Raw genomic sequence first — 13,577 nt, forward strand, 5'->3', positions numbered from 1 at the left:
AAATCTGTATAACAATTATTATAGTTTTAAATTTTACACTTTAATGCTACAACATATTTGATGTTAAAAAATAAGTAAATCCCCCCCAAAGAATACTGTATATACTAAACAATTTGCCAGTAAGAATATATGTGTACATTGAAATGACTGGAGACAAACACACATTTTTTTTGCACGCATTTCATTCCAAAAAATATATTACACTTAAACAGCACACAGATTTCCACTTTTCTTTAAATTAAACTACACATCTGACTAAAATTACATTCTTAAAAGCATAAGTTAAGACAGCCAAACATATACAACAATATCTATAATATTCACAACTCTCACAAGACTTCCTTCATTTTCCACAGAGTTTTATTCTTTCTTGCTGCTGAATTATCTTCACAACACATTTGTCATGTTGGTCTCTACAGCAGGCGTGTGTTACAGTCAGGTCAACAGGTTACACAGTCTGTCATCACATGGAAGTCACTTTTTCAGTTTTCGGTCCATCTATGTTTGCGTATGGGACACCTAAAAAGCAAAAAGATAGATATTAGATCTGCACACGTAATCGCATGAAGAGGTGAAATCTACCCATATGGAAGGTGACTTTCTAGGAAACTCTTGAAATAAATAACTTTGTATATCCCCATCAGGGACATCGTTCTTTCCAAGGATCTTTCGGGAAGTTAATTGGAGGCTATAGAGTGATGCATTGATGACGTATTTTTGAAGGTCAACCTGGAAATTAGCATCGCAACACACATGTGGCCAACACACGTCTTTGATACTTTACAGGTTTTGTTCGACAGGATAACCTCCACATATTAACGCCATGTTGTGATTTATGAAGTATATGTGCAATTGGCAGGAATAAAAAGCTAACGTTACGCTATATACAAACTACATCACGGTCGCATGGCTGTCAGTGCTAGGCTAAAGGTTGGCTCACGTCGGCCGGATGACATTTAGTAGTTTATTTGGTCACTTGTTGGTCACACATTCATAAGTGGACTATTTGCTGATGTGTTTTATGTTGTGAAGAAAACATGAATATCTCGTAAGCTTGTGTGAACCACAGATTTCCGAACCACTAACACGTTAAAAAACGTTTGACTTCGTGACAAGGGAACCAGAAGTGATAAAATGCAAACTCTATTCCGGGTTTTAGGAGTGGACTATTTGTTTGAGTATTTTACGTTGCTCAACAAAACTTGATAATCTGGTACACCTGACCTTTTAATCACAAAAAAAACAAAACGATTTACTTTGTGACGAGGGAACAAGAAGTGGTAAAATGCTATGTCTCTTCTGCACTTGAGGACTCATTACTGCACCACTCTATTAGGAGACCAAGGATCCCTATATAGCAAATACGTTTAGTAAATCTAGTTTCCTTTTTTATACAAATTACTAACATAACATTCATTTGGACAATTCATCTTGAACATTTCTTACTTTTCATGCTCAGTTTTTCCTCCTTGCTCTTGCTTTTCCTGCAGGACACAAAGAACAGATGTGAGTGTTTTAAAAAAATTAATGTGATGACAACATTTGTTCCTGCAAGGAAGGGTGGAAGAAAGGGTTAGAAAGTGAAGGTAGAGTGAAGTCAGTCCCTCCTCAGTGTTGATACGGTATGCTCCCAGAAATACCCAAAACAAGGTGATGACACTAATTTTTTTCTCTCACCCCCATAGAGACGACTGCTTTCTCTGAATTACATAAACATACGACCTGCAATGAAATTAATTTTATTTATTTATCTTTGCCTTGGTTAGAGTGTATTTAGTCTGTTTGTAGAGGACAGCAGCATTTTCCTGTGAATGTGAAGTCAGTCAGCAAAACAAAACACACCCATCCACATCCTTCTATACACAAATGGTTTAATACTGTATATGCATGTCAAAATAAGTTTACTTACTTGGATTTTCGTCTGCAAACGCACACAATGGTGGTCACAATTGCAATGACAGCGACTGATGCCAGAACTGCGATCAGGATAATCCACTTGGTTTCTGAAAAACGGAAAGACGAATTAATTCAAAAATTCAAAGAAGTAAAAAAAATAAATCTTTTTTTCCTGTTTTTGTTTTGCGTCTCTTCCATTTCCAGAAAATGGCTCCTACAGTCTGTTAATCTGTAGGTTTGCCTCCAATTAGCGCTACATTACTAAATGGCAGCAAATAAATAGTTAAAAACACAACAAAGTAATTTTGTTAAATAAAACTGATGTTAAACATTGTTGTTTTTCTAATGCTGTTTGGTAGACAGAGGATGCAGAGGCAGCAAGCGAACCGCTAACGCTTGTTTCGTTGAAAAATAAAATCCAGACGTTCAGAAGGTTTTTAAAGGGAGTGGAATTATCCATTAAAATATCACCCTCCAACCCAATAAAACACTGAGAAAAGCAGTATATGTTTCTCTGCTAAGTTAAGATCCTGACATCCTATGACTAAAAGCCTTCATCTGGTTAAAATATATAGTGAAAAACTACCAAGTGTATCGTCTTAAATGTGTATCGTATAAATGCATTTTAAAACTGAATAAAAAGTCTAATTATGACAACAGAAGTGCATCAAAGAATTACGACTGTCCGGTAAATATCTTATATAGTTTGCCTCTAGTCATTGGTTTGTAAATTGAATCAGAAGAGGAGCTTTTTTCTTGTAGCAGTGTATTTTGCTTTTCTTGAGCTTGCCGTACCCAGTCCTCCTTCGCTCTGTGTAACCTCCACCTCGCAGTTCGTGCCCTCGAATCCCTCCGCACACTGGCAGGTGTAGGTGCTGTTGCTGGCGTCCTTACACACTCCTCCGTTCAGACAAGGGGTAATCCAGACAGGGACCCGCTAAACACAGAACAAAACAGTATTGAGTTTTTTGACAGTTCTTTTGTTACTCTCACATTCAAAAAATGTTTGCACGCATTTCATTCCAAAAAATACATTACACTTAAAAGGCACACAGATCTTTAAATCTGGCCTGCAGTCCCCTTACGCTACTCATCCCCTCTATCTCCCTCTTTTTACACACCCAAAAAATTTAAAAATGTATCAGATTTTGTCATCATTCATTTTGGTGAAGTTGTATTTATTTTTTAACCTTTATTTAACCAGGATAGGATCTCATTGAGATTAAAAACCTCTTTTTGAAGAGAGTCCTGGCCCAAGATAGGTAACAGCACAGAGACAACTTCAAAAAGTCATACCAAAGCCAAATCATTTACAAACACAGCGGCCTGCTTCAAGATGTCTATCATCACATCGTGGCAGAATATAGGTTGAACTGGTAGACTTTACACTGAAATGATATTGAGGAAATTAGTAAATATTATAAGCACAAACATGCACCTTTGTAGCAGTCCCGTTTGAAGTCGAAGATGGTGCAGAGCTGACCGCTCTGGCAAGTCTTGGTCTGGCACACGGCACCTGTGCTGGTGCATTCACAGGCCTCAGAGCAGTCCTCGGTCACAAATTTCTCCCCCAGCTGCAGGATGGAGGGAAAACCGTTGAAATAAATTCACATCATGTCATATTTACACACAGAGTTTATAACTCCAGAATGCCTCTTACAGTGTAGTATCTGTTGAGGAAGGTGCAGCCGCACTGCGTGTACGGCACACAGATTCCCTCGCTCATGACGAAGCCCGCGGCACACTGGCAACCCTCCACGCAGGAAGTGGTTTCACACTCAGAGGGCGCTGCCAGGTCGGCGCAGGAGGCGGGGCATGGGGACATACAGGTGGTGTAGCTGCTGTTGGCATCACAGGAGAGGGCTGGGGGAGAGAGATAACACAACACCATCTCTATGAATAATGGCGTAGCACTTTTCAGCTGAGTTTTGGTTCATTTTTTGCAAACGGGTTGTTGTTTCAAAAACCACATAAAGCATTGCAGACATGTATGTGGCATTATGAAAGCAAGACTTCTTTGATATGTTTATCTACTGTAAATCATGGTACTGTGTTTTTCTCATTGTTATTTCTCTATTCTTTACATATTAGTGTCATATGTGCTTTTTATGTGTGTTTCTTTTGCAGACTCTTGAAAATAAGTACTCAGATCATTGAACTCAATTAAAAGTATTAATACATCACTGAAAAGGTTACTTAAGTACACAAGTATTAGAATCAAAGCATACTTAAAGTTCCAAAACTAAAAGTACTACTATGCAGATTGGCACTTTTTCTGAATAATATGCATTACTTCAATGGATTACAATTACTAATGCATACATATTTGTTTTGTTTACGCTAATTGTAATGATTTATTATTTTTATTCATGTATATTTAAACCTGTAGAGTACTAATGATGTCAAATAAAAAGTAGTGAGTAAAAAGTACAATATTGGCCTTTAAATTGTAGTGGGGTACAATTATAGAGTAGCATAAAAATGGAAATACTGCTCAAAGTACAAGTAATTTGAGTAAGGACTTAAGATCAGTACTTGAGTTAATGTACTTAGTTACTTTCCACCCTACATAATTGTGACTTAAACTGCATTACCATTCATCTGTTTCTTATTGACTGTCGTACAGTACAGTCATTATTAAGTCTGTAACAGATGGAGGAATGCTTCAGAAGCATGCATTCCAAAACAGTCAGTGGTACATGGGTGGAGGTCCAAAGAAAGTCCTCATTCTCACATGCGTCTCACACTGAGAACCCCTCTGGTTTCCCCCTGATGTGAATGCAGTGTGACTTTGTGTGTGCTCAGCATCTCACCACAGCCCAGCTGCTGCCTCCAGGAGCCCAGCTTGAGTCCGGCCTCCTGACAGGCTGCTGCGTACGCTTCGTAACTGGCACAGCGCAGCACCGCACTGCCCTCCTCAGCACACAGGTCGAACACACAGTCACTGAGGGTCAAACACACACAAAGACGCACTGGTGTGAGCAAAGCCAGCCGACTCGCAAAGCATTGAGCACAAAAACTGTACTGTAACTCTTTCCAGTTCCACACACTCCACAGAATACTCACTCCTGGTAGGATTTAGGTGGCATGGCGGCATGGCAGGCAGCAAACGGCCCCTTAGTGTCAGACAGCGCTCCACACTGAGCCGCACTGTTGTAGTTATTCAGCTGAGAGTTAGAGCAGTCCGATGTCTCAAATCCTGAGTCTGGATCAGTCTCCAAGTCTCGCCTGCAGACAAATGGAAGGACAAAGAAAATATTTAAATTGCTGTGTCTATGGATTGTCGAGATCTGTATGCCAGATTATCATGAAATTTGGATAGGAAATCCAAGATCTCAAGATTAAGAAAAGTTGTACTCGTATTTCATAGCCAACATGAAGACCCTCACCTGTGGAACAATGTCAAAAAATAGTTCCCTTATTACGTTTTTTATTGTTATTATAACTTCAGTAACTTCTTAAAGTGTTATATGGAAAATATTATGAACTACAAGGATATTATTCTGAAAGCACAGCCCTCCGCCAATGCCCTTGTTGCAAGCTGTAAATGTATTTGAGAATCCCCCTGGAGGTTTGGATCATCTAAAACATGATATGGCTTTTCCGTGTCCAATGCGACACCCATTCCCAAAGGTTGATAAACATTGGGAGGTAATAAACACAGTGGTCACCGTCTCATCCATAAACGACCACTTGTTTTAATGTAAGGAAAGTTTTTCCGAGGTCAAAAATAAATTCCCCCGTTCAGGAACCTTGGTGTTTCTAATCAGATCCAACATTCAATCAATATGTAGAGCTTTAAAACGTGTATTTACAGCTACAGCAGTGGTCCTACCTGTGGATGTGTACTGTGTGAGGAAGGTTGGAGATCTTCACTCCCTCCGCCTGCCGGTCATTGACCCTCCAGCTCTCTCCGAAGTTGTTCAGGTCCCTGACCACTGATCCGTCCGGCTTCATGTACTCGTTTCTGGTGACGCCGTCGTAGTTTCCGCACAGTCCTCTGACAGAGTTCTTATAAGTGCTGGGCAGAATGATCTCTGATACACAAAGAGAAACAGAGGATGGGGTTGAGAGGATTCACAAACAGGCCCAGTCAGTCACTGAAGGCAGCTTCTTCTTCTCTTACCCCCACGAATGTTGCCGTCAAAGCGTACGGTGAGACCGAAGTCAGTGGTGAGCTGGACCTGCCTGGAGTTCATCGTGATGGTCAAGCCGTCGACTGGACTGAGAGGAGGTGCAACACGCTCCCCATTCACCTACAGGGATACAATATTTCAGTATGTCCTTTTTACTACCGGCAAAACTAAGCAGAAGAAGAAGAATTACTAACCAGGACGGTCTTCTTCTGCAGGAAGCGAACATTGACGCCGTAGACGTCGATGTACATCTGATCCAGGAAGGAGATCCTTCGGTTCCCACCGCGCCTGAGGTTCTTCCCCCTCACCACCAGGGGCGCCATCGAGTTTTGCAGGTCGTGGCTTTGAACCAGGACGTAGGTGTAGGGCCCTTGGAAGTGATGGGTGAAGCCGTCAAATGTTCGGTGGTGAGGATCCCCAGAGATGCTGCACTTGTCGAACTCTAGATGATCGTATGAATGAAATGGTCAAATTGAGTTAGGATTTATATTTTCCGTCTAGCTACTTCATGTTGGATTACTACAGGTGAAGGGTGGTGGACTCACTGCTGGGTTTGCAGTAGAGGTCTCCATATTTGTCTAGGGCACACACTGAATTGGAATTGCAGCTTTGCGCCTTACATGTGATTTTGCCACCGAGGTTACAAGTACACATGTCAGTACATCTTTCCGTCAGCCATGAGTCTCCAACCTGCACACAAACACAACACACAACTTATATATATATCTATAAAGGCAATGAGGCATTGCTCTGTGTAACACTCTTTCTGGATATGATTGAGGTCATATTTCTGAGACATTTGAGGTGCTTCAGTGTATGTTGGTGAGACCCACTGACAACTTTGCACCACCAACTGAAGTATTATACAAATTGTAACTTAAAAAAGGTTCAATGGAAGGATATTTTGAATGCACGACATTTATGCATTGTTGTTATTGGCATTGTTTAATGTAAAGGATTTTGAAACAGAAGACCTGACTATATCAAAAATTGTAAGAGAAAAATTATGTAAATTTAACAAAAGTCCAAAGAATTAACAGATGATTAACGGTAAGAGATTGTACTGTAATAAATGAGAATAAGTATTTTTTGGCTTTACTTTATTGTACTTTAATATTTGAAAAAAAGGATGGAATTTGGCATTTAGCAGGTCAGCTAAGCAAGGAATAAATGTAACATTTGCTTTAAATAAACTTTTCTTTGAATCTTTTGTACAGTTAGGGTTAAATAGCGTTGAATATCAATGCTCTTTTAATGAAAAAGCCTAGGAATTATTTTGGAACTAACACAGTAGATATTACTCTGTCTCTTTAGTCATTTTGTGAACTCTCAGATGTATATTTGGAGCCCTCAGGGGGTCCTGATCCCTGGAAACTAAAGATAAAGACCTTTTGTCTGGGTCTCTTCTAAGATCTAAAATGTTCATCTGCACCTTTGATACTCTGTGTATATTTAATGTTCTATATTATCTAATCCTGTTTCCACCACTCCCCCAGCAGCAGTCTGTTGCACTCACATCATGGTACTCTCCGTCTGAGCCCACACAGCCACATTTGTTCAAAGCAACACACTTGGTGTCACTGAGGACGTAGCCGGCATCACACTGACAGCCCTCCACACAGGTGGTCGGGGGAAGGTGGCAGAACATGGGGAAAAGGTCAGAGCAGGTGGGGGGGCAGGCGGCGGTGCAGTCTGAGTAGTGGCTGTTAGGCGGGCAGGGCACGGCTGCAGAGAGGGGAAACATTAAGTTTCAAAAGTCTGAATCAGAAGTAGTCGTCCGGCAGCGTGGAAATGTATAGTGTTACAGCAAAAGTGACATAGCAGATATAGGGCACGCAATAATAATGTAACTAAATATAGAGAAAAAGCACAAATAAGTAATTAAATAAAGACAAATAAGTACCCATCCATGGCCAAGGATGAGTTGCAACATTTGAAAAACTAAGTGAACATATTGGTTTTGAGATAGTTGAGAAATAATGATTATTACACAGCAGAATAGCCCAAAAATGTGCATATATCGATCATTACAGGTGTTTTGCACAAGATCAATGAGCAAAACTGGAAGGTTTACTCAAATTGTTAACGGGTGGGACTTACGACAGAAGGTGTTGTTCCTCCAGCTGATGGTGACCCCGGCGCTCTGGCAGGCCTGGGCGTAGGCCTCCACGTTGTCGCAGAGGGTTGCCTGCATGCCGTTATACTCGCACATGTCGTAGATGCAGTTACCCAGGAAGGCCTCGGGGGGCACCAGAGAGTGGCAGGGCTTGAAGCGGTCGGAGAGGATGACGTTGGCACACTGAGCCTCGTACAGCTGCTCTTCCTCTGTGGTGCAGTTAGGGTGAATGTCCGGGCGAGTGTCGGGTTGACAGCTAAAGGGGAGAATGTTGGAGGAATGATATAGTTAGGAGCGGCGGTGCTGCTCAACGACATATCATCTTTAACTTTTGTCTTTTTCCTTTCAATTCACAACGTTATACACGTGTTTACGGTGATGATGTGTAACCCACTGACCCAGGATCACTGTCTCCATCTGATTTCCAGCTGTTGCCCAGTTCAATCACATCCTTGGCTGGCTTCTTGTTGGGCATGAGATTGTCATCAGTGGAGTTGTGGTTGTAGTTGCCACACATGCCACACAGCTATAGTGGAGAAAGGTTGATATAGGTTTAGGTTGCATCTCATATTCATATAAGAATCTAGTTGGAATGGTACAAATGGACATTTTTGGTGGAAGGAAAATAAGACTATTCATATTTTTTCATACCTTGTTGTAGTACTCTCCGGGAACAGTGATCTCTAGGTGATGGACTCCGTCAAACTTCACCTGGAGACCAAAGTTTGTGTCCAGCAGGCTGTAGGACCCACTGGTGATCACCTTGGCGCCAATTAAGTCGATGGAAAGTGGTGTTCGCACCCTCCGTCCATTCAGCTAACACAAGATGCAAAGAACGGACATCAGTCATCATGGCTATCACTACATTTAGTTTTTTCTGGGTCAATACAATATGAAAGCGTTCCTCACCGTAACTCTGCGGCTCTTCTGTAGCTCAACCACGGTGTCATGAGGCAGGTAGACTTTGACAGAACGAACATAGGAGGCCTCAGGTTGGCCACGCTCCTCGTTTTTAGCCACTATCTTAAAGGGGGTTACCCTGGTGGAGTTACAAACCTAGAGGATTCAGAAAAAAAAGATTGCAAACAATAGGTTTTTTTGTTTGACAAAGTAGACAAAGCAGCCATTTGTACAAACATTTCAGACACTTAAAAATACATTTCTGCGTACCTCCACCAGAGTGTAAGTGCAGGTACCCATGTACGTGTGCATCACACCATCAAAGGTGTAGTAGTGAGGATCTCCAGCCACGTGACACACTCCTTTACCTGAGGAGGGAATGAGATTTGGAGAGAATGAATACTTTTCGAAGATTGGTTGATTAAGATGGATAGATTCTTTATACATCCCAGGTTGGGAGTTTGGTTTTGTCACAGCAGCATTTAAAAATATGTGCCAGTAATCTGATTTTTTATGTCACTGCAATACAATTACTTTTTTTGTATCCTTATTACGTAATCTCATTACATGTAATCTGTTACTCCCCAAGCCTGGTAGTGAATGATTTTCAGTGTACCTGTAGAGTGGCAGTCCAGTACTCCTTCCACAACCTTGCACTCCTGTGCAGGGCTGCACTGCCAGGGCTCGCAGGTGATGTTGTGGTTGCCGTTACACTTACAGCGCTCCGAGCAGTCCGTCTCTGAAAACCAGGTGTCTCCAGCCTACACACAAACACAAACGGTGCACATGAAAAAACATGTTCAAACATATCTTTATAGTCTAGTTAAACGGCAGTGTAAAGCAGGAGATGTTGAGAACCTGAAGGTCTTATGTTACAAATGTATAGTACGGGTCCCCAGCACAGAGAAGCTGCAGGATGCTAACATGCTAACATGTTACTCGCAAAACTTTAAAAATGACCCAAAATTCATCACAAACAGCCCACTCGTAAACATACGGCCACTTTCTGGTTGTAACTGCCTTTTTTGATCATGAAAATGTCAGAAATTGATTCAACATCCTGAATAACCCCCAAAACCACTTAAACATTGTCAAAATAGTAACAATTTAACAACTTATGCTAATTGTGAAAATTGCCCAAAATATGCAAGTTAGCATCTGGCAGTTTCTATGTGCTGGGGATCCGTACTATAAATTAATTTGTTACATAAAACTTTGGGGTATTCAACATTTCCAGGTTCAAAGCACTATGCAGAAAACTCCTCCCCCTCGGCACTCACCGGCCTGTACTTTCCGCCTTCATCAGTACACCCGCACTCCGTGAGCGGGACACATTTATCTCCGCTGAGGACGAGGCCGGGGTTGCAGACACAGCCCTCAACACAGGGCTGATTGCAGGAGCCGGGGCTTGCAGGGTCCTGACAGCTGGGCTGGGAACAGGCAGGGCCGCACGGGTTGTATTGACTGCCTGGGGGGCACTTCAGAGCTGGAGAGAGGAAAGCAGTTGCAAAAGCAATTTTACTAGAGTGTTTTACAGAGGTATTTTCTTAAATGCAAATCCAAATAGTTTTTCTCACAATCCCAACTCTAAACATTGTTGTACTTAAAATGGTGTGGCTTTTTAATGCACTTATTAAGTTAAGCGTCAATTATGAGCCAATTAGTGACCATGGTATAAAGGTAGGAACCAATGTTTGTTGGATCTGGTTCCGCTGGAAGGCCAATCCGTTTTTGCAAACGCAAACATAGGATACTAAGTTGTTGTGTTTTGAAGTCTAATTTTTTGCACAGGAATGAAATCAGATGCAAGTTTAATGGAAAACAGTAATGGAATATTACAATGGAGTGCTCAGTTAGAAACTTGATAAACCCTAACCCTAATCAGTTGACAAGTTAAAGTGTGCTTCATTTACGTAAACAAAGCAGCACCTCAGTGGCCTGAAGCTTAGACTCTACACGTCGGTCATTTTTAAATGTAATGTTATTTTGGTCTTATTGCTTACAAGGGTGATGGCATCCAGCTCAAGTGCCAACATATCCATATACTGTATGTAAAGCACGTCAAATTCTAATCCTGCTGTTGAATTGTTTAAAGGTTGAGCTGAAATGAGTTGGGAGGCTCTGAACTAGGACTTGTTTTTTGCTTGGCTCTTGTGTCTTGCTTAACAGTGGCCTTTATATAGCAATTACAGAAACTAGCCAACAACCTGTAATTGTGGTTTTAGATCAAGTTGGTGCTAATGAGATGCTTTTTCTCTGAAGGTCATTTTAGACACCCAAACTTACGACAGAAGGTGTTGTTCCTCCATGCAATGGGGACTCCTGCAGCGGCGCACATGTCAGCGTAGCTCTCGATAGGCCTGGCACAGGGCCACGGTCTGACCTCCAGTGCCACACATGTCGTACACACAGTTCTCAAAGTATGGCCCCGGGGGCACAACGGAGTGGCAGGACTTAAAGATGCCTGAGGAGATCAGAGACAGAGACATGTAGATGAGAGGAATTGCAGACAAACTCATTTTGCTAAACGATCACTTGGTATCGGTCGTACCATTTGGATCCTTGATCATGCCGCAGCTGGTGGGCTTCTGAGCCTCCTCCTCCACCTTCTCATCACAGTCTTCCTGTCCTCCACCATTGGTGCAGCTGGAGAAGATGCAGACGATTTATCAGAATGGAGTAAAGTACAGATTTGTTGTCTTATGTGTTTATGTATTCTGCGCTGGGACTCACTCAGGTCGAGGGTCAGGAACCTGCCAGCTGTCTCCCAGCTCATTGGTGTTAGCAGCTGGCTTATTGTCTGGTTTAAGGTTGTCATCTTTGGAGTTTCCATTGAAATTTCCTGCCGGGGAAAAAGACATTAAGACTTAACAACATGCTGAAAAAGGCCTGTTATTTTTGGGGTTGGAGAACTACTGTACACTTAATCAAATACGGTAAAAGTAGCTCATAAAGAAATGGACAAAACCTTGTTTGGAATTAGTTGTTCAAATAGTCTCTGCTTTATTATAGTATTAGGGGCCTGAAATGGGACCCAATTCTTACCACACATGCCACAGAGCAGGCCGTTGTAGGAGGTTGGCAGGGTGACGTCAGCATGGTGGTTACCATCAAACCGCACCCTCAGGCCGAAGTCGGTCTCCAGGACGACGAACTTGCCACTCAAGTAGATCTTAAGTCCTTTGATTGTGGAGACAGGTGGAACGACCGCTGTTCCATTCACCTGAATAACACAGAGAGGTTTCAGTGTTTGATGGCCAAAGAGTGTCTATATGGAGCTATTCATTGAAAGCACTGGTATAGAATCTTTTTTTTAGGATGGTGCTATGACCCAGGAGTAACTTTGTAGCAACCATTACAAAACAGGTCAAATGTTTTTCAGTTTGGTTACAAAAAGACATCAAATGTACACTTTTGTAAAAGAACCAGTTGGTCTGTTGGGTAGCGTACCTGGACTCTGCGGCCCTTGCCGAGGATGACGGTTACGCCGTTGACGTTGATCACCACGGCTCTGACGTAGGAAACCTTCTTGCTGCTTCCTCTGTGCTCATTCTGGGTGTCCACACTGAAGTACGGTATGTCCGAGGAGACATTGCAGGGTTTGGACAGGGTATAGGAGCAGGCCCCCATGTAATTGTGGTTGTGTTTGTCAAAGGTGGTGTAGTGGGGATCACCAGATACAGAGCAGATACCATTTCCTGTAAAACAGGAGGATGAATATTTATATTTTGCATGCATACGTATTTCCCAAGTTTTCTCACAATTTGTTAACAGTGGTGGAAGAGGCATTCAGATTGCTTTGATTGTTCTAATACACGATTGTCAAAATACTTTATTGCAAGTCCTGCATTTAAAATCTTACTTAAGTAAAAGTACAAAAGTATTATCAGCTAAATGTAATCAAAGTTTAAAAAGTAATAGTAATCATTGTGCAGAAAAATGGCCTAATCGATGTCTTTAATACATTTATATATGTGAGATTTTAGATGATATTGTTGCATCAAATAGTTTTATTTTTAAAGATGCATTCTGGTAAAAAAAATCATAAGCTGTAAAATAAATGTAGTGGATGAACCTATTTTCCTTTTTAAATGTAGTGGAGTAGAAGTATAAAGTAGCATTAAATGGAAATACTCAAGTAAGTACCTCAAAATCATACTTATGTACGGAGTAAATGTACTTAGTATCGTCCCACCGATTGTTAATAAGAATGAATGATCAGTTTTAATCTGAATAACTTGAATGGAAACTGATCCAGAATCCAGTGCTTGGTTAAAAAATAGTCCACTTAATATGAGTGTGTGTTTACCGTACCCAGAGGACGACAGTCATAGTCTCCATCATGCAGCTGGCAGCTCTCAGTGGATGGTTTACAGCTGGTGTTGTGACACTGGATCAAACCTCCACTGTGACACACACACTTCTGCTCACAACCCTGCAAGTACCAGTTATCATTCACCTGAAACACACACACAGAAAAAATGAAAAATGAAACATTGTATGATCAATTTAAATGCATTGAATTGTGG

General features: G+C 41.5%; 1 protein-coding gene across 1 annotated transcript in view; it reads right to left on the minus strand.

The window, feature by feature from the left end:
- Positions 1–342: 342 nt before the first annotated feature.
- The window catches only part of zanl (zonadhesin, like), a 30,077-nt gene continuing 16,842 nt past the window's right edge, over positions 343–13,577 (minus strand). Inside the window, 29 exon segments of the mRNA XM_063900475.1 lie at positions 343–519; positions 1,447–1,484; positions 1,678–1,722; positions 1,910–2,003; positions 2,692–2,812; positions 2,814–2,833; positions 3,335–3,470; positions 3,557–3,759; positions 4,710–4,840; positions 4,963–5,124; positions 5,732–5,933; positions 6,023–6,152; positions 6,227–6,474; positions 6,578–6,722; positions 7,549–7,757; positions 8,133–8,404; positions 8,547–8,674; positions 8,800–8,964; positions 9,058–9,204; positions 9,319–9,416; positions 9,665–9,809; positions 10,329–10,534; positions 11,335–11,404; positions 11,406–11,512; positions 11,600–11,694; positions 11,782–11,890; positions 12,094–12,271; positions 12,499–12,746; positions 13,363–13,507. Of these exon segments, the coding sequence (XP_063756545.1) occupies positions 464–519; positions 1,447–1,484; positions 1,678–1,722; positions 1,910–2,003; positions 2,692–2,812; positions 2,814–2,833; positions 3,335–3,470; positions 3,557–3,759; positions 4,710–4,840; positions 4,963–5,124; positions 5,732–5,933; positions 6,023–6,152; positions 6,227–6,474; positions 6,578–6,722; positions 7,549–7,757; positions 8,133–8,404; positions 8,547–8,674; positions 8,800–8,964; positions 9,058–9,204; positions 9,319–9,416; positions 9,665–9,809; positions 10,329–10,534; positions 11,335–11,404; positions 11,406–11,512; positions 11,600–11,694; positions 11,782–11,890; positions 12,094–12,271; positions 12,499–12,746; positions 13,363–13,507 (4,053 nt within the window). The 3' untranslated portion in view covers positions 343–463.

The sequence above is a fragment of the Eleginops maclovinus genome, chromosome 14 (assembly GCF_036324505.1).
Source record: "Eleginops maclovinus isolate JMC-PN-2008 ecotype Puerto Natales chromosome 14, JC_Emac_rtc_rv5, whole genome shotgun sequence".
NCBI classification, from domain to species: domain Eukaryota; kingdom Metazoa; phylum Chordata; class Actinopteri; order Perciformes; family Eleginopidae; genus Eleginops; species Eleginops maclovinus.